At 42.4% G+C, this 21077-nt stretch overlaps 1 protein-coding gene across 1 annotated transcript; it reads right to left on the bottom strand.

Moving 5' to 3' along the window:
• Positions 1–3071: 3071 nt before the first annotated feature.
• Positions 3072–20643, bottom strand: TNFSF4 (TNF superfamily member 4). The gene is made up of 3 exons (XM_008146023.3): positions 20491–20643; positions 5729–5777; positions 3072–4036 (listed from the first exon to the last, which is right to left on the bottom strand). Exons 1-3 carry the CDS (start codon positions 20641–20643, stop codon positions 3669–3671), a joined length of 570 nt encoding a protein of 189 aa, XP_008144245.3. The 3' UTR covers positions 3072–3668.
• Between the last annotated feature and the right edge of the window lie 434 nt (positions 20644–21077).

The following is a 21077-nucleotide window of genomic DNA, read 5'->3' on the forward strand; positions in this document are numbered from 1 at the left end:
TCACTTCTTCCATGAAGTTCTTTATCTAAAGTCCTCAGAATTACTTAACACACAGCATGAAGTAGTGTGTGAAATGGCAGGTGGCTGGGGAGGAGCCTGAGCCCAGGCTGGGCGCTGCACCGCTCCCACTCATCCAGGCCCCCACTGCACCTGCCACTGCTACTACTTAGGTGCGCAGGGGGGAGTGTCTGTGGGAGAGGCTCTCGACTCCACAGCCCTGGAGTCTGGTGCCCATCTGTTAGCTGAGCGGTGCTCCCACTGTGGGAGCGCACTGACCAACAGGGAGCAGCTCCTGTGTTGAGCATATTCCCCCTGGTGGCCAGTGCATATCATAGCTACTGGCTGGTCATCCAGTCATCTGGTCATCCTGTTGCTTAGGCTTTTATATATATAGATAACACAGATTATTGCAATAGTGTGACATCTGAGTAGAAGGCATTTGAGCTGAAGATGGTTTTAGATATCATTGGTGTATGCACAATGGCTGATAGCCTAAGAGTCAGTGGAATACAGTTCTAATTTGTTGGTTCCTAGCTCATCCTCAATGCCTCCTTCTTGCTTACAGAACAAAGTCTAATTTATCATAGGCTAGCAATTTCCGATTTCTGTGCTCTTGTTCAGAAATTTATTTTTCTGAAATTTTCCCCCAATAGTCTGCTTTATACATTACACACACTACATATATCTATATACTTCATCTGCTAAAATGAAACTGCATTGTTTCTCTATATACCTTTAACTTTCTAATTTCTATTTTCTTTATGTCTTACCTAAGCCTAGAATACTCCTCCAAATGCTATTCCATCCTTCAGGGATGTCACTTCTTCCATGAAGTTCTTTATCTAAAGTCCTCAGAAATACTTAATATTCTTCTTTCTAAAAGTTTATAGAAAATTTTCACATCTCGTTTATAGAACTTATTTTATACCTAGAAAATATTTAGATCAGTGGTTATCCAGCTATTCTCCGAAGCACCTTTGAGATTCCACATAGGTGGGAATGGGAAATGGAGAGGCATTTGGGGGGAAAGAAAACAACCCAAACACAAGCGTTTACTCAAGCACAATAGAGCTCATTTCACTGAGCCCACCTCCTCGCCTGGCTTGTCTCCACTCCCCTGTTGGACTGACTGCAGCTGACAAGCCAAGAGAGAACTCCCCAGGCTCCCCTCATCAGGAACTTGGTGGATCTAACAAGGAAAGGAAGATCAGGATAAATAAAAACTCCAACGCTCTAACCAGTAGTGAATTCTAAAATCTTTTATTTGTTTCCACGTAAATATCAATAATATTATTAGGATATATTATTAATGTCAATATTAATACTCTCTGAGAATCAGGAAAATACTAAATACAAAATCAAAGCTTAAAATAAGGGGCCTGCCCAGTATGCTTAAGAACAAAATATGACTTAGATCAGGGTTGGATCCCTTACGTCATTCCCTAAGTAGAAAAGCACTAGGTAATAGTTGATGAGGAAAGACTATTAGCATGTCCAAGAAAAGAAATCCATATAGTAAAAGAAGTTACCTATCTTAACTCATAGCAACCAGTATATGGACGCTTAGCATGTACTTTCACAGTTTAGCACTATGGGCATAAGATTCTAAGGGGATCATTTAACAAGGGTGGAAACAGGATTGAAAAATGGGAAAGTATTTGTCCAAAGTCATTTGGCTAGTTAGTGACTCAGTCAAATTAGAATTCCAGTCTCCTGACTTCCCATTCAGTTCTGTTTCCACAGAATTCTGTTATGTCCAGAGAAAACGTAATTATCCTTTTGAAGGAGTGACTTAATGGGGACATGCATGTTTTGATGGGTGGAAGGTAGGGGAGTGAGGCTGCTGCATGGCAGAAATATCCCTGTGTGGCTGAAGGAAGAAGGCTAGCGTGGGCATTTGCCAAGACAGGCCATGACACCAAAGACAACCCACAGAACAATTATGCTTAGGGCTGGAATGTGCACATCCAGGTGAGATATAGTCAGAAATTCCAAACTTAAAAAAGTAAACATACATTTTCTTAAATATTATCTATAGTCATAAACATTTACTTATTAGATATCACTCATTGAGTAACATCAACTTGCAGACCATAGTCAGCACACACACACACACACACACACACACACACACACACTTAAATCCTCTGAGTAGTTGAGACAGATTTATAGAATATCTTGCTCAGAACAATTGGCATAAAGCATTTAGCCCAATGCCTAGTCTATAGTAGACCCTCCATAAATGTTCCCTATAGTTATGATTGGCCACCACTAGAGATTGATTACTCTTAACTTGTGCACAATTTCTCTTATTTAGCTTTTTATTTAGCACTTATTTATGTCTCCATAACAGATTAAAATAGAAGGGTGGTAATATAATTGGAGATAGACAATTAAGAGGAGATGGAAAACTATGTTAAAAAGAAGAAAAAAATTCAAATGTGATGGAAACCATCTAGTGCAGGGCCATCTTTCTGGAGCCCAGCAAGATTATTGTGATGACACAGAATCATCCAGAAAAGGTCTACATTTTGCATGCTCTACTTAAAATGATAAGGAAATATTAGAAACTATTAAAACAAATTTTAGCCAAAATCTAAGAACCTACAAATTATCTAGAAATTTGACTTATGAAAAATTGCATGTGTTCACAATGCTGTGAGCCTGATACAGCAGGAGGAGCATTTAAACTAAACATAAGGGATCTCATTGAAAAGCCTTGGTGTTAGCTGATTCTAGTCTCAATAACTGATATAGGATCAAATGTGATATTAGGATCTTTCTAGAGATTATTGTTTTTCATAAGATACAGTAGGCTCTCAGTGTCTTTGACATAAAGTTGCATCTGATAATAGAATTGCTTCATTTCTGAAACCAGCAATGTGGTGTGCATGTACAAGGCATGGGGCTGAGTGTTATCAGCATAAGCTGAAGGGTGCATACGTGTTCCGTTGACTATCAGTAGTAAAGAATGTGTTTCCCTCCCCAGACTGTTTAATTCTCACTGGATTTTTGAGGGAGGAATTGCTATTAAAAACATTTGGAAGGTGGAGAAAGCAATGTGGTAGAGAAAAAACAAGCCCAGACAGCGTAATCTTTATCTTCGCCAAGTCCTGACAGCTGTTCACAAGTTGCCTTTCCTTCTTAACTTCACCCAGTGAGAGGTATTTAGGCAACATGCAGACTGCAGCCCATTCCATCCTAGAGAGGCAGCTGCGGCTGTCAGTGTGTCCACACCACTTCCGAGTGATTCATTGCCCCTCTCCTTGGTCCTCTTCATTTCGACAACGCCAAATGCCAGATTTCCAGCAAATGCTCGTCCAGTGTCTTTTTCAATAAAGTAAGTTTATTATGACCATTTCCTGACCAATAGAAACAATGTATCCTGAGGAAGAGGCACCTATTTTCTTGTTGGGCAGAGGTACCTGACAGGCTGGAGACAATTGTAAAGGATGAGGGCTAGGTGCTTTAGAAGATATGAGGATAAATAAAATTAAATGATATGTAAAATAAGTCTTAAATATCCCTGAGTGGGAGTAGGGGAATCTTCTTCTGGTCACATCCTGTGTAGCCAGAGGTGGAGGCTGATCTGGGACGACTCCTCCACTCCCAAGGAAGAACCAGTGTCCTGTCCACCCCCATTATGGCATTTGAGCTTGGTGCCTGGCTTAGGTGTGGCCATCAGGTCCCCATTTAGCACAGAATCCACCAGGATTTTGATGAATGAGAATTAACTCCCCACCATTCACCTGGATGTCTGCACAGGAGGTATTATGGGTAGTCACATTCAAGTAGACTTTGTCCTTGTAACCCAGAGAGGCCACAGTGATGGAGTCGACAAACGTGACCTTGTCATGGGAGAAGAGGGGTTTCTGGGCTTTCCTGTAATGAAGGCTGAGGCTGAGCTCCTGGGAGAAGTAGCCCTTCAGGGAGATGAGGTAAAACCCATCACATGCGATGGGGATTGAGTTGTCTTGTATCTTCATGGTCTCTTTGCTTGGGGATGTGAGGATGAAACCTTTTTCATTGTCACACTCTACGGAGGGTAGGACAAAAAGAAATAAAAAAAGAAAGAATGATTCCTTAGCACAACTTTGGCAACAACATTCCAACAGGTCTAGAAACATATGAAGAGTCAGTGATAGGAAGAGATTTTGAGAAGAATGAGAGGAAGCGGGCATTGTGCTTTAGCCATGGGATGGAAGAGGAGGTAGAGCTAGCACTGGTACCCAAGACAGTTCCTGATGGGGCTGGAATTTAAGAGCTAAGAAATTAAAGCCATTGGCAGTTGTCACAACAGACCTGCGGCAGGAAATGGGGCTTGGAGGTTTCCCTGATTTTCAGAACAGGGAGAGACTGGCAACCTCAGGGCTTCCTTATTCAATAGTTCAATAGACACAAAGGGTGCCAGGAGGGCCATTGCTTTGAGCTCTTCCCTAGTTTCTCTCCACCTGACTATGAAATGCACATTTTCACATGCCCTAGGCACTGGACTTCCCAGCAGCATTTACTACTAGCTTTTACCAGCAGCTGCTGAAGCTTAATGATGCCCCTGTGCACAGAATGTCAGTGGGCTCAGGCTCTGCCCAGAAAGAGGCAGGTGAAAGAGCTCCAGAACACAGACCTGCCTGTCCTCCTACCTTGTCACTAGCTTTTCCTGGGAGGTGCCTTCAGAAGAGCTGCTCCACAGGAGAAGAAAGAGGAGGGGGGAGGAGGAGAAAGACAAGAACACAGCGTGATCGCTTTGGTACCCTCATGGGGAGCCATTCCAAGTTTAAGCCAAAAAGCCTAAATTTATTTTCAATCAGCCCCAATATGGCCAAGCAACCACATCTCAGACTCCCCACTCTGGACCATGTCCCTTGGTAACAGGGAAGAGTAGGTCCCCACTGCTGGACACAATTCAGTAATTCTTGCTTTGAACCATGCCCATGGGGCATGCTTGAACTGGAAATGAAGACCTCTTATGGAGGGCAAGATATACTTCCCTCAGGCTCAGGAGAATTTGATAGACAGTGAATAGCCTTAAAAAAACTGCTGGTGGGTGTTTTAGTGTTAGTCATGGATCCAAGTCATGCTGTCCTGGTGAAGTATCACCTGGCCTTCACATCTGGGGCCTCCCCCAACTCTCATTAAGGTAAAATCTTGACCAATACCAGAATTACTGGCAAAACTTAGGAAGTAAAGCATTAGTTTCCTTACCTTGAAAATAAGAATAATTCCACCCTAGCTGCTTTTTTCTCAGTGGTTAGAGCGTCAGCCTGCAGACTAAAGGATTACAGGTTTGATTCAGGTCAAGGGCACATAATTCGGTTGGAGGCTCAATCCCTGGCCCCAGTTGGGGGCAGTGCGGGAGGCAACCAATTGATGTGTCTCTCTCTCACATGGATGTTTCTCTCTGTCTCTCCCCCTCCCTTCCACTCTCTCTAAAAATCAATTGGGGAGGGGGGGTTAGGAGTAACAACAACAAAAAAAGAATAATTCCTATTCAGAGGGTTCCTGAAAAGATTAGTAAGGCATCTAAAGGAATTAAGCACAGATTTGATAACTAATAACTCCCCTTTTCTTCTTTATATGCCTTCTTTGTCTCAAATATAAACATGCAGGGTCCAGCAATTCCAGGATTTAATGCTTCCCTAAGAAAGGGTGAGACCTTGTGTTCTGGAGGAAATGAAGAGATTCGGAGGGAAGGTTCTTTTTAAAAAATCAAACTTGCGACAACACTTACCAATAAATTGTGCTCTGATACTTTGAATTGGAGGATACTGAGGTGGCACCTAAAGGAGGAAAAGAGAGATATTTTTAGGAAAATAAAATGGTGAAGAAATGGAATTACCTGTTAACTACTCCACTTCTGTTTCATATTCTGTGGAACAGAAGTGGAGTAGCCTAGAGAGGGAGTGACTTGCCAAAGACTTGGGTTTTTTCCGTGGCGAGTAGACCCAGCCTGCCAGCCTGCCCGCTGGCCTTTCTGTGACGCCTCTTAAGATAAGTTAGGAGTGCTCTGCCCTCTCATGCAAGCACCAGGGTCTGTGCTCAGCCCTGCCACACTCCCCTTTGGTGTGTGGTTTTGGCTCAATGAGTCCCAATTTCACATTTTGGATAAGAGAGCATTTAATAGTCATCTTGTCAAGAAACCTATTCAGTCGCAGAGATTCATCCCCTCCTGAAGAAGGCTGTGCCCGATCCATCCGCCATGGCCACAGACTCCCAGAATGCACTGGGAGTGAATTCTAGAAGCTTCCTAGCTCTAACGCAAGAGTAAAAGTGTTTTATTTTCAGGGCACACCGGCAACAAAAACTAGTATAATCCTTCAGAGTTCAGTAGATGTGAGTATAGCATATTTTTTACATTGGTTTTTCTCCCTTCTTCAAAGCTTGAAAACCTAATTTGAAACCAGAGAGTATTTAACAGCAAGAAAGGAGAGAGGAAGCCCGAGGGATAAAATGTCTGCAGTAATTTGACCGGGAAGAGAACGAAGAAGTTCAATAAGGAGCAAACCCTAAAGTAGATGAAGAGAAAAAAAAAAGCAAAAGGCGGAATCATGTATAAAGTATATGACTGTGTATTTAAAAAAATCAAAATAATGCTTGCATGGGCATTGACTCTATCTGAAAGGACACACAAAACACTTTGCAACTGTTGCCTCTGGAGAAAGGAACTGGAAGCCTAAAGTCAAGAATGGGAGTGACCCTCACTTTTCATGGTCGACTTTTTTAAAATTTTGTACCATCTGCTTACATCACCTGCTAAAAAGGGAAAGCAAGAAAAAGAAAGCACACTGTCTCTTGCCTGCCAAGAACAACAGCTCCTTCCGCAGGATGCTTTTCGGCTGATGGGAGTTGTGGGGAGGAATTTGTTTTCATGCCCTTGGGTGTGGAATCCCTGCCTCCCACTCCCTGGCATACAAGTAGCCACAGTCAAGTGGATTCCTCTGGTGACTGCCCACGCCCAACGAGGAATCCCCTATTTCCCGTAGAAGTCGAAGCACAAGCCTAATCCAGCCGAAACCAACAGGCCAGGGAGGTAGAAGGGAGAGACTTACCCAGCCCTGCCAATTCATAATCCCCAGGGGTGAATAAATGTCCCACTGCTCTCTAAGCCAGCAAGTCAGTCCCAGCATGAACGGTGACCTGGTTAAATTTAGCGAGTGCAGGGCTCAGCCAGCAGCAAACTGAGTTCTAATGTCAGCCAGGCAGGGATGGTGTCATCATGGGCAACTTTCACAACTTCTCTAGACATCAGTTTTTTCATCTTTAAAAATTACTAGAAGTTCAAGAGATCCCTTTCAGCACTAACCGTCCATGATCCAGGTTTCTGAATTTGCAACCCTAAGTCAATTTTCATAGAAGAGGAAAAAACAAAGCTTCCTCATCCCCAAACTTACGTCAAGCCATAGGATCTGAAAGCCCTCGTGATTGGATTATTTGAGTGGCTATGCATAAATCTCCATGGTTTCTGCAGTTCAAAGAAATCTGCCACGGCTTTGAAGCGCCCTGATGATGTAAGGGTAGCAGTGACCCAGGGGACGTTCTCTGAGACCAAGAGGCTGAGAGGCAGCAAGGAAAGCTCACATGACTTCCTCTCTTGGTTAGAGCTACTGGAACTCCAGACTGAGGCTTTCTGTTCCTTGTCCTGATGGTTACTCAGGGTTAGAAATAGACATATTCTCAGAAGTCTCTAGCATCAGTACCATTAAGTTAAGGCAATGTTGTGAAATAAAATAAATGGTCCTTCCTCTTGCTCCCTGCCCTGCCCTAACTCTTCCCCTCACCCTCCATACCTGATTAACTTGTGCTGACAGCCCCACTGCCCAGAAATACCCCCACTGGGCCCCATTCAAAGTTCTCCATGGCCCGGCTCCAACGTCCTGGTCAAACTTTATTTCCACACATATCCTTTCTGTGTCTTACATTCTAGCCAACCATTTTCTCTCATCTTTTTGCCCTTGAATAGAGAGTGGTAAGATGACACAGAGAGCATAGCCTTGAGGATCAGATTCAGTTCAAATTGTGACTTCTCTAATTTTGCGAATTTGGAAACATTATATAGCATTTCTGAGCTTCAGCTCTCATGCCTGTGAAAATAAGGCATATTGTTATTGGAATATTCCCAGGAGATGACTGTGAAGTTTTAAAAAGATAGCATATGTGAAAGCACCCAGCAAGTGCATGGTAAGCTTTAGAAAAGACTTGCTTTCTTTGTTCTATCCAACAAGAATGTCCCTCCATCTCTGGTAACTCTGTCATTCCTGTTTTCTTGGCTTCACTTATGACAGTCCTCACACCCAGGAGGGAAGCCTGAACTCAGTTCTCCCTTTGTGCTCTCGTGATGAGGTCATGGTGAGACTACCACCCTGCCAATCTGCTGTGTGTGCCAACTTCTCCCTCCTCTGAGCTTGACACTGAAGTGGACACAAGAATGGGATGTTAATAAATTCTGCCTAGGAGTTCCTCCTCACTCCAAATTTGAATTGGGGAGCGGGGGACCTACTTGGTGGTATAATGGAAATCATACGGGAATAGAGGGGTGGAGTTGAAATCTTCCCTTTCTTGGCCTCAATTTCCTTATCTATAAAATACAAGATTCAACTAGAAGATGACTTCTTGTGCACTCATGCTTCTGAGATGGTCTCATTCAAACATCAGGGCTGTACTTTGTGGTGTGTAGACTGTACTACACAGACAACCATGTAGAGTTGGCTAAGGAGATCTTCTCTGGAGAACTTCTGTCGGTGTAAACTGACAGGAGTTTGGGGACGGTGTGAAGTCTTCAGACTTTTCCTGATTGAAGCAGCTTTGTTGTGTAGCTTGTCCTTAGATGGAACTCCTCTGGCACCTTTGATATTTTCCATTTTATTAGTATCTGGAGAAGATCTGAGGATTTTTCTTTTCTTGATATTAAAAAAAGACCATGTTTGTGCATGGGTAAAAAAAAATCTTCTGATATTTAACCTTATAAAAGTATTTGTCTGAGGATCTAAGATTAATTTGAAGTATTTTCATCATCAATACTGAGAAAGATTAAAATATTGGGTTTTAGATAGTTGTCAAAATATTCAGATATATTTCAAAATACTCCAGAGGTTCTCCAGAGAAGATTTCCTCAGCCAACTCTACATAGTTGTCTGTATAGTACATTTGGCTTAACCTTTAGCCGGGCTCTGCAGAGGTGCAGTTGACCTGACCGCGGGCAGCAGCCCCATGGATAAGTACAAAGTAGACAGGTGCTGCAAGAAGAGTCAGAAGTAGGTCCTTTTCTGGCCGCTCACAGTACCTTGAGCACTGAGCTGTTGGAGAACAAAACTGGGAAACATCTGATGTCCAGCCTTTACCCAGCAGCCTGTACCATGTTCCCAAGAGCTCATCTTTGGAGAGAGTTTCTAATTCTAACTTACTGGGATGTTGGCAAATCTTTTATTCACTTGGCCTTTGTCTTGGCGGGGGGTATCTTGGACAGGAAGGAATGAGCCTCAGGAAGGTATGAAACCAGGGCAAGGGCTCTACCTTCACTCTGTGGGCCGTGCCCTTCCTCATTTGATACCCAGCCACAATGTCAAGATGTTAAGTGGGAGAGGGGTAGTGTGGGAGTCAGTGGAGCATGGTGGGGAAACAGATCTGTGATGGGGACTCCCCAGTTCACCATGCCACCTCCACTGGGGTGTGAAAGTCTCCTCCCCATGCCTTGGGCTTCATGTCAGAGGAGACCTGAGAGATCATGAAAGCACACCCTCACCACTTCTCAGGGTGCATCTCAAGGAGCCTCTGCAGGGGAAGATGGAATTTTCCATACTGAGCCATAAAGTAGGCTGGGAAGCTAGACTCTCATCCTGAGGCATTCGGTGGTGCTCAGCAGAAACACCCTCCTTACCAAGGGCAAGGCCTTACCTTCTGATCAGGGAAGTTTAGAACCCCACACAGAGAGAGGACTAGGAAAAATGGGCAAAACTGGTTCTTTGCCCAAGGAGCCTTCCATATTCAGAAAAACCTTATCCCGAAAGTTATATTTCTTAGAGACGAAGATGTGTAGCTCTGAAAACCTTTTTGAATAAAGAGTCTATTGGGATCTGACACAAAGAACAGTCATTTTAATTGTTATCCCAAACCTTCTCTTTCTCCTTCACCATGGCTGTCAGCACCTTTCTGCTGTAAGCTCTCTCTCAACCTTCATTCTCTTCTCTACTACGCAATCCATGTGATATCCTAACATAGCCCCCTCTCTAAACTCTTCCCTTTTTCTTGTTAAAATTACTTAGTAATGGCTACCCCACAGAGAGAACCCTGACCTCTCTATCTCAGAGAACAGGAATTATGGTTTTGTTGTCCCAGAAGCTTAGCAATTAACAGATTCCTAAGAGGGATCTCAGGAATGAACCAAAAGCATCCATGTGACATGAATACACCTTCAAAATTATGATTGACCAAATGCAACCAACTTTTGCTATCCTCAAGGGTAAGATTTTCTCATATCTTGGTTTCCCTTTCCACATGAACTGGGGAAGTCCTCCAAGTATACCGACAGAGGCGTCAGCCAAAACATTTCTAAGAACTCACTTCCTCACCTTGGTGATTGGGTGAGTCTGCAGCATAACATTCTGTAGCAGCTTAGTTTCTAAGCAACTGGAAGGGTCAGTTACAGTGTACCCACTGTATTATCATAAATCTTACCCTGCCTCAATCATAATGGAGTTCAGTTAAGTAAATGTTTGCTGAGCTACGAGGGAACTTAGCCCCTAAGACTATGCCTGGACCTTAGCTAGGGACTTCATTATCACATAGTATTTGATATTGGCTCTAACCAACACTTTGCTTCTTTAAGTGTCTGCTTTAAACACAGGGTTGGAAACTCTGGGAGGGCAAGGAACACCATGTCTTGCTCACCATTGTTTCCTCTGTGTCTGACAGGTAATTGACACTCTACAGATACTGTTGGGATAAATAAATTAATCAATGGTTTATAGTGAGCTGAATAGTGTCTCCCACAAAATTAAGATCCACCTGAACCCCGTATGTGGCTTTATTTGGAAATAGGATCTTTGCAGATGTAACATGAGGTCCACTAGATTAGGGCTGACCCTAAATCCGATATGACATATTCTTAAAGAAAGAAGAGAAGGCATCATGCAGTGTGCAGGACAGTGCAGGACAAGGACGGTGAAGGACACATGGAGGTCAGGACACAAGGACGGTGCAGGACACATGGAGGTCAGCATCAGTGCTCACAGTAGCTGCAGCCTTCGAATTACTTGCTAGGAGTGTCACCTTCCTGCTGCCCAGGCCATCATGGCAGCTCACTTGGTGAAGCGATTCCAGTGGCTCCTGAGAGAGGCCACTCATCTAGCCCCTGCTAGGCCTCCAGCTGCCTGACTGAGACTGACCAGAGTAGCCTATAAGACTTTAATTTACTCAGCTACCTCACCCAGTTCCCTTCCCAAGTTCCTTGTCACAGCACCTGGAGAAGGAACAGGTGTTTACCCCTCACCAACAGCGCCAGGAGGTGGACAAGCTCATCGAGAAGGCCACTTGGCCAGAGGACCCCTGGAGCTGCTTGGTGGTAGCCACTGCCTGCACCAGAGCCACTCAGCCCTCGTGTTCATCAAGCTCTCTTGCCTGCTGTCTGAGAAGCCAGAAGACAAAGCCTCGCTTGTACAGAAGTTGCCCACTTTCAGCAACTTCTCCATCTTGTCAACATTCGGGAGGGTTCCAGACTACCCAGCAGCTGGAAAACAGCAGGGGCACTGGAGTCCAGAGCAGCCAAGCTAAAGTACTTTCACGGACTTTCTCTCTTTAATCCTCACAGCAACCCTGTTGGGTGGAGATTGCCATCGTCAAGTAAACAGCACAGGACGCCAGCCTGGTTCTGGTTCTGGTTCTGGTTCTGGTTCTGGTTCTTCTCTGTTCATCGGTGTGCCATTCCCTCCTCCCCGGGTCTGGCTGATGGCAGCACACTCTTAAAGCTTGAAGAGGTGTGGGGCCACTGATAGGGGAGCCCAGAAACTTGAGAAGGGTATGGGCGTTTTTCAGCCAACCAGATCCTCAAAGGATGAGGGTGGAAATATCGGAGAATATAGCTCACAAAAGTCACCTTAATTGCCCTGGCTGGTGTAACTCAGTTGGGAGACTTCCCCTGCACAAGAAGGTTGCCCGTTAGATCCCAGGCCCCAGTTGGGGCATGTGTGGGAAGTGGCCAATCAATGTGTCTCTCTCATATTGATGTTTCTCTCCCTCCCTCCCTCCCTCCCTCCCTCCTTCCCTCCCTCCTCCCACCCCCTGTCCACTCCCTTCCACTCTCTGAGAATCAATGGGAAAAAATATCCTCAGGTGAAGATTTTTTTTAAATAAAATAAATGACCATAATTAGGGGCCCTCCTGTTCTTAAAAAAGAAGAAAAGAAGAAGAAAGAAGAAAGGAGGAAGAAAAGAGGAAGAGGAGGAGAAGGAGGAGGAAGAGGAGGAGGAGGAGGAAGGGGAGGAAACACAGAGTTACACAGGGAAGATGGTTGTGTGATGATAGGGATAGAGTTTGGGGTGATGTGGCCACAAGCCAAGGATTGCTGGGAAAGAAGCCAGAAAGAGGCAAGGAAGGATACTTCCCCAGAACCTTCAGAGGGAGCATGGTGCTGCCAACACTTTGATTTTGAACTTCTAGCCTCTAGAACTATTAGAAAATAAATCTCTGTTGCTTTAAGGTACCTGGTTTTGGTAATTTATTGTGGCAGCTCTTGGAAACTAAATACATTGTTGACTAGCTATTTGTATAGAGTGTGAAAATCACACTAGCATATGAAAATAGATCTTTGAATCAGAATCTGATAGAACTAGAAAAGTCTGGGAAAATTATATAATCTAATCTTATTGTTTTTGTTTCTATTTTTTAAAGAGGAAAATAAAGCTCAGAGGGAGTAAGATGAGTTAGGTTCCCTTTCTCTTCTCTGAACATATCACACATGCTGTGCTCTGTTTTGTAAAAATAACCCTATAAGGTTTTATGTGATTGTTAAATCATCATGGATCATGTTATCTACATTTATGTAAGTAGATTTAAATCCCTTTTTAAAAAAGAATCTTTCTTCCCTCTACATTAGGTCATAAATCTTTTCCTCAACTTTCTTCAAATACAGTGACCATCTGAAAAGAAATCCAATTTTATAATAGCCAGCCAAAATTCTTAGAACTTAGAGTCATGAAGTCATGGCCAAGAGGAATGGAAGGTATACAGGACTAGAATGTAGACCTAGTCTTTTTTTTTTTTTAAATGGGCTTTATGATTTTTTAAAAAATATATTTTTATTGATTTCAGAGAGGGAGGGAGAGGGAGAGAGAAATAGAAACATCAACAATGAGGGAGAGAATCATTGATCGGCTGCCTCCTGCACACCTCGTACTGGGGATTGAGCCCACAACCTGGGCATATGCCCTTGACCAGAATTGAACCCAGGACCCTTCAGTCCACAGGCTGACATTCTAACCACTGAGCAAAACTGGGTAGGGCTAGACCTAGTCTTAATGTCTAACCCTGCATGACCTTTTTTTTGTAAGTTTTTTATTGATTTCAGAGAGGAAGGTAGAGGGAGAGAGAGATAGAAACATCAATAATGACAGAGAATCACTGATTGGCTGCCTCCTGCATGGCCCCCTCTGGAGACCCAGCCCACAACCCAGGCATGCGCCCTTGACCAGAAACGAACCTGGGACCCTTCAGTCCACAAGCCAACACTCCATCCACTGAGCCAAACCAACTGGGCCCTGCATGAACTTTTTTTTTTTTTTAATTGATTTTTTTACAGAGAGGAAGGGAGAGGGATAGAGAGTTAGAAACATCGATGGGAGAGAAACATCGATTCAGTTGCCTCCTGCACACCCCCCACTGGGGATGTGCCCGCAACCAAGGTACATGCCCTTGACTGGAATCGAACCTGGGACCTTTCAGTCCACAGGCCGACGCTCTATCCACTGAGCCAAACCAACTGGGCCCTGCATGAACTTTTAATATAAGCCCATACAAGTCTGTAATGCCTCACATTTCCTCATTGTAAAACTGCATACAAATATCTATCTTCCTCCAAAGTCATGGTGAAGAAGTAGAAACAAAAGTGTGGAAAAGATCTGTAAAAATGAGAGACTGTTATTACAGGTGACATCCCCTAAAAAAGGCTTTACGTTCCTAGTCTTCATCATACCATGTACAGGATCAGATTAAGATCTTTAGGGGCCTTGGAAGCTAAAAACATTAAGCAGTCAACACAAATAATTCAAAATATATTTTATATTACTGACCTATAAAGTAGGTATTTTACAACTTATTTTATAACCCCAAAGGGCTTTTATATTTTCCCTTAATGACTGTTTGGATGCTTGTTTATCATTTTTTGTCATGTTCATTGTCAGTTTCCTCCTGACCTTTGTTGGAGAGTTTCTCTGGTTCTCTAGGCTTATGCCCTGGCTACCTACAGGGAAGCCCACCCCTGAGGGTCCATCATTGAAACTCACTGGACCCCTCCATTCCCCATATATGCAATGCAGCACTTAGGGAATGAGATTTTCTAACCACAAGCTCTTATTCAATTAATATTAGAACTAAAGTGTGGGTCTATTTGTCAGTTTTTCTATCAATCAGAATGTGTTCTTAAATAGCAGTTACATATTCTCAAAGTAGAAAAATCTATACAAATTAAAAACCCACCTACGTTGTATTTCAGAATAAAAGTTCTGCTGAAAAGAAAATAATTACATTCCCCCTTTACCCATTGGGGATATGTTCCAAACCGTCAGGGAATGCCTGAAACCACGGATAGTATCAAACCCCATATATACTATGTTTATCCTATACATACATACCTTTTCATTTAAAGGAAGCACTTTCTGACTTCTCTAAGGCATAGCCAAAGTGCCAACATTACTACTCTTGCACTTTGGGGCCATTATTAAGTAAAATAAGGGTGACTTGAACACAAGCACTGTGATATCGCAACAGTAGATCCGAAATCCAAGGTAGCAACTGAGTGATTAATAGACCAGAAGTGTCTACAGCTGTGGAGATGCTGGACAAAGGGATGATTCACATACCAGCTGGTTTTTTAATCCTAAAAAATATAGTAAGGAAGTCAAAGTCCAGGAAATTAAGGTTAACCCTATGATATGCTTTCTGAGATTTGAGTTATGGGGTGTGTGTGTGAGAGTTGTGTGTGTGTACATGCTACAAAGAAAACATTTCAGTGGTGCAGTGCTTAGGGAAGCATGTCCTTGAATAATAATCATCATTTCCAAAGCTCTGTAACACATTTGCTCTTCACAACTATCAAATTCCAATTTTGAAAATGATTAAACTGACGCTAGGGAATTTCAGGAAATTTATTCAGGGTCACAACATTAAAGACTGGACTGACCAGAGCCTTCTAATTTCTGATCCAACATGCTCTCCTCTGTACCTCAATGACTTGCTCAAAACTTTGAGATGTTTTGTATTTTTTGTAAGGAAGTGTGTTGATTCCTTCATTTAAAAAGATATGGATATTGAAAGTATGAGTGGCTACAAACAAAATACACAAGCCATAGAATGGCATGGAATTCTATTTCATCCTAATGCCACCATATGTTCCATCTGTGAACGTTGATGTGAAATTACCTTTTGTAAGTCAGTTATTTTCACTCATAACAACACTGTACATGGCTCTTCTCACCTAAATTATTCCAGAAGGTTAATGTTAATTTTCCATGGATGCAGAATCCCTGACGTGGAGAGTACAGGTTCTCAGAGTGGACACAGAAGTAATTTCTATTAAAAGAAATAGGATTGGAAGGGCAGGTGATTAGCCCCAAGGCAGGACTGGGTCTACTCTGTGCCTATAATGAGGGGTTGAAGTCAGAGAAGTGGAATCGGAAGACTATATCCCTAAATCATCTATATCCCCAACGTGTGTGTGTGTGTGTGTGTGTGTTTGTGTGTGTGTGTGTGTGTGTTTCCATACTCAGACACATGTGACATTTCCAGTATGATCCCAGTACATATTTTTCTGTCCTATTTTCAACTTGTACTATATCAAAATTTTTCATTTATGAAATATCAGATGAGGCCTCTCTTGTTCTTCCTCTTACACCTGTTGAGTACTTGGCCTCCCAAAAAAGGTTTTCTTATCTTGACTCCTTAGGAAAAGAGAGTAGGCTTTATTTAAGCCATCTGAGAATGGTTAGTTTTACTATAGCGCCCCCTAGTGCTGCATGAGATCAGACTCACTTTCTATCTGTAGAAATATGTAAACCACAGAACAGAAGCGAAATTTAGAGAAGCAGCAATTTGGGTAATTTTTCCTGTATTTTCTTTTGCATGGAATGGAAGGAAGTGTGTTCCCTAGCATGAGTCACAAGCCCTTTCAAGTTTTACCTTCCACCATTTTGCCCTAGGAACACTCAACTTCAACCATTTTGAACAATTACCTAGAAAACCTTCTAACCCCTTCCCGACCACTACCATCCTTCTTGTCTACTTAAAGACTTTTTACTCTTCCTTCTAATATCAGCTGTAGCATTACCTCTTTCCCAGCTCTTACCCTCTCTGGTTTTCTTATCTGTAAGTAGACTATGTGTAATGCCTGCTCAATGCAATGATTCTATACATTATTATTAGTACCCCCTTTAGAATCTCTAAATACTTAATAACAAATTAGCTCAATACTTCAGATGTTTCTTTGTTATTACCATAGAATCGCTTATGAAATGTAAATTCATTTGCATTGAAAATCATTTATTTGCATGTCTGGCATTTTTTTTCCCAAAAAGGAATTTCTGCAACTCTTATTAGATTACATGGGGATACATTTAAACTGAGCTAATCTGAGACAAGATTTTTCAGGCCAAAAAAAAAAAAGCTTATTTTTCTCTCTAAACCAGTGGTTCTCAACTTTTCTAATGCCGCGACCCTTTAATACAGTTATTCATGTTGTGGTGACCCCCAACCATAAAATTATTTTTGTTGCTACTTCATAACTGTAATTTTCCTACTGTTAATGAATCGTAATGTAAATATCTGTGTTTTCCGATGGTCTTAGGCTCTACAGCAGCGGTTCTCAACCTGTGGGTCGCAACCCACAGGTTGAGAACTGCTAGCAGGGTCGCCTAAGACCATCGGAAAACACAGATATTTACACTATGATTCATAACAGTAGGAAAATTACAGTTATGAAGTAGCAACAAAAATAATTTTATGGTTGGGGATCACCACAACATGAGGAACTGTATTGAAGGGTCACGGCATTAGAAAGGTTGAGAACCACTGCTCTAAACGATACAAACAAAAGTCCAAGTTACAGCCTTCATCAAGAAACTGTGAATTCTAATCACTTTACAGCTCACTGTCAGCTCACTTTATAATTTCCTCTACTTCTGTTTTTCCCAGCAGTAAAAGTGTTGAGAATATAAACCTTCAACTGAAATTTGCTGAAGAATTATCACTAAAATCCTCACATCTATAAATTGCTATGATGAGGGTGATACAAATCTTGGAAGAGCCCGACTTCAATAGTCCTGAGATACACGAATAAAATTTATAAATTATATTTATAAAAAATTATATTTATAAATGTGTAAATTATATTTGTAAATTGAGCTACTTTTCTGCCATTGTTCCAAGCTAAGTAACAGGTAAAACTAAAAGCCTAATGCTTTAAATAAATATCCAAAGAGCATGTATTGTTTTTGGTGACAGAGCACTCAGTTTTATAATTTGTACCATAGATATTCTTCTAGCATCCACTTCTTTCCTCCTCCTCAATAGGGCATTTTGCTAACACATATCAGATATTTAGATATGTACAAATATATGTGCAAATTTGATTTCCTCCCATCCCTTCTTAAGGACCAGGAAATTCATCTCAGGCACAAAAATCTACTAACTTATATTTTGTATTTCTCAAAACCTCATTCTGTTCTCTGAATATATGTATAAAGTACATATTCATAGAATATTGAGCTGGAAGAGATCTTTCTGATCATTTGATCCAATTGCTTAAACATGAGAAAATCAAAGCCCAAAGAGGGAAGTGACTTATATGAGAGGTAAAGGTCTATCTTTTATTTTTCTGACATTCCAAAATGAGAACTTCTGCTTTGCACAGAAATCAACCTAATGACATGGAATGATGAGGGGAAAGTTAATTGCCCAATGAGTTTAATAGTTACATCTGTGTTTTACAGAGCCTTTCATATAATCAATTGTTTTATAAGGCTAAAAATGAGATCTAAAATATGAGGGAAATTATGATTATTCTCCAAATATATTTTTCCTACAATAAAAAAAAAATCCAACTTAACTGGGTGAATGATGAGTAGTTCGGCTCACTTGGGGTAACACCCAAAAGGAAAGTCATTGCAATATTACAGATCACTGCAATATTGTTTTATAAAAATAGAGGGGGTTTTTTGCATCATCATCTAGCCAATGCTTCAACCAAAATTACACACACACACACACACACACACACACACACACACTGCCGCCACCACCATTTCATCAAGTTCCAGGGAAAATATACATGATCTATTTGTGCTATTTCACCACCCCCCCCCCCCAATAAAATATATGAGATTAAATGTAAGGACCCATTGTGCTTCATCCTATAACAGTATGAGATATTTATGTTAGCTAAAACAGTCTAGCTAGAAATAAGAAAAAATTAAAATTCATGTCAAGTCTGTGCCAAAAAATTCCGTATCCAGAGTATATGAGAGCACGTTTCTTGAGCCAACCGCTCTAATGTACCTCCTATGTCTTTGCTTCTATTTCTGCACCAGGATCAAAGAATGCTCCCCATGAATTCTAATGTCCTGGAAACCAGCCCTCAGCTTTCCTTCCAGGCTCGATCACAGAGCTGCTGGGTGACTTGGCAGAAAGGACCCCTCTCCTTCTCAGCATCCCCTGGGTATTTCTAGTCCAGGGCCGCTCTGCCACCAGCAGGCTATATCCATCTATTTCACCTTTGGCTCTCGTACTCACAGCCCTAGTTGAGTCTTGACTGGAGCCATCTGTCCTGTCTTTTCATCGTCACAGCGTGAGGATGTCTGTGACACTGTGGTTATTTGAAAAAGCACTCTCGTGGCTCCCAGACCTGGTGCACGCACTCAGCTGTTCTATTTTTGGTTATGCTCTTTGTTTTCTTCTCAGAAGAGCCTAATTCCGGTCTGCGTCTTAGGCACCCTGCCATGGATACATTGTACCGCCCCCGCACTCGCGACCCAAATTGCCTATTCTAATTGCACCCAAAGGGTTCTGCAGAGAGAAAGAAAGGCATGGCACGATGAGGAGAGGGTGAGTGTGGTGCTGTGCTCACCAGTCTGCAGACTTGAGCATGACACCTGCTACACTTCTGGAATCGGGGGATGTGAGCCCTCTTTGCAGTACAGTGATCACAACCACACCCCCACCAGCCTCTCTGCACTGAAAACCCCTGTTTCCGGTGGGCAGAGGCAAGCCCCGGCGTCTGCCAGGACTCCACTGGTCTTAATCTAGTTTTCTTTGAGATACCCAGACTCTGACCTGTCCATCAGAAATAAAAGTTCCTATTGTCTAATCTTTACCAGGGACAGACTTTTCTAACCCCAAGCAGCCCACCAGGGAAACAAGTATGATCAGACTAGCCTCAACAAGGGAACACAGGCAGACTGTACATTTATTTTCAGTGGAGTTGCCAGCAGTCAAGAACATCCTTAAAGACCGAATAATGTTTGCAGGTCTGAACAAGTACATAAGAAAAAAATATATAATGTAAAGGGGATCAGAATAAAGAGAAGGGGGATTGCAAGGAATATCTTCATTCAGTGGGGGAAATACTAGAAAGATGCACCCACCTCATAATATATTGGGTAAAGTATAAAATAGACTAAGTGATGTCTGTACGCTGTGATTGGTAGAGAAAGGCTGTGAGAATCAATATCGGGGTAAGTTGTTGGAGTAAATGTTTGGCCATGTGTGCGGACAACACACACATCTCTGCCTTTAAAAGAACTATTAGCTATTTAAAAGAACTTACTATTGATACCTTCAGCATTCTTTGCAAAGCAGAAGCCAATGTCCACGAGTGTCGGTGGGTTTTATGAATACAATGGCAAAGTGGAACTGAGCTCATCCTTATTTACTTTTTGTATTAATTCCCTGATCAGACACTAACTAAGAAAATGGGTAAACCAGGTATATCAATGACTCGAAGCTTCAAAGTGACGGCTCATAAAAGAATACCAGGATTCCTGCATTGCAAAGAAAAAGAGAATAATCCAGAAGCAGCGCCCCTGTCCAACCTTCACTGTGCCCCACCATTGCCACTACTGAGAAAAGGGAAGGAAAAGGGAGACCAGAGGGTGTTTAACCACACTTTAAAATTATTAAGGGGGAAAGAAAAAAAACAAACACCTGGACAATTCGATAACCAAGTGACCCTTTGCAGCTGTTGGAGCTGCCATCAGCATGAGCTGGTGGCAACAGGGTGCCGGGTGTGCATCTTACCTGAGGAGCATAGAAGTGCAGGCAGATGTAGGTGAGACACAGGAGCAGCCCCAGCCCCTGGACCACAGAGGCCACCAGCATGAGCTTGTGTGTCTGGAATCTCAGAACTGGCGCGTTTCTCACATTCTCATCCAGGGGTTGGACCCCTTCCATCTTCACAGTCTGGATGCAGCAAAGATGAAAACTGGGCCAAAGGGAGGTCTGAGAGAGAACTGACGTCTCTCCTGCCAAGAAGGAGATGAAGACAAAACCAAGCGTATCAATCAGCAAATCCACAGAGGTCCCAGGACCAGAGATAAGAGGCAATTGAAAGAGCAGAGCGGACTCTCTCAGTTTTAACACTGCTGCTTTGCAGCAGGCGGGGAACTTCTTTGTGACTAATCTGAATTTCCCCTTTACTTTCTTTCTTTTTTTTTTTTTTTTTTCTTCTCTGGGCTAACAGGGAGTTGTTTTTGTGGCATTCCAGTTCTGATTTGAGTGATTGTGAAATGGCAGTCATTGAAATGTGCACTTTTCTTAATTTCTCATTGCACCAGTAACCAAACTGTGGGTCACTTATAAAGATAAAAATCATCATCCGTTGATGT

The sequence above is a fragment of the Eptesicus fuscus genome, chromosome 22 (assembly GCF_027574615.1).
Source record: "Eptesicus fuscus isolate TK198812 chromosome 22, DD_ASM_mEF_20220401, whole genome shotgun sequence".
NCBI classification, from domain to species: domain Eukaryota; kingdom Metazoa; phylum Chordata; class Mammalia; order Chiroptera; family Vespertilionidae; genus Eptesicus; species Eptesicus fuscus.

Bases quoted from the DNA above. Each gene is read 5' to 3' on its own strand.
- TNFSF4 (XM_008146023.3), bottom strand. From the start codon at position 20,643: ATGGAAGGGGTCCAACCCCTGGATGAGAATGTGAGAAACGCGCCAGTT. The intron at 5,778-20,490 runs GTAAGATGCACA...TTCCTCCTTTAG, and splicing joins TGCACTTCTATGCTCCTCAG to GTGCCACCTCAGTATCCTCC. The intron at 4,037-5,728 runs GTAAGTGTTGTC...TACCCTCCGTAG, and splicing joins TATCAGAGCACAATTTATTG to AGTGTGACAATGAAAAAGGT.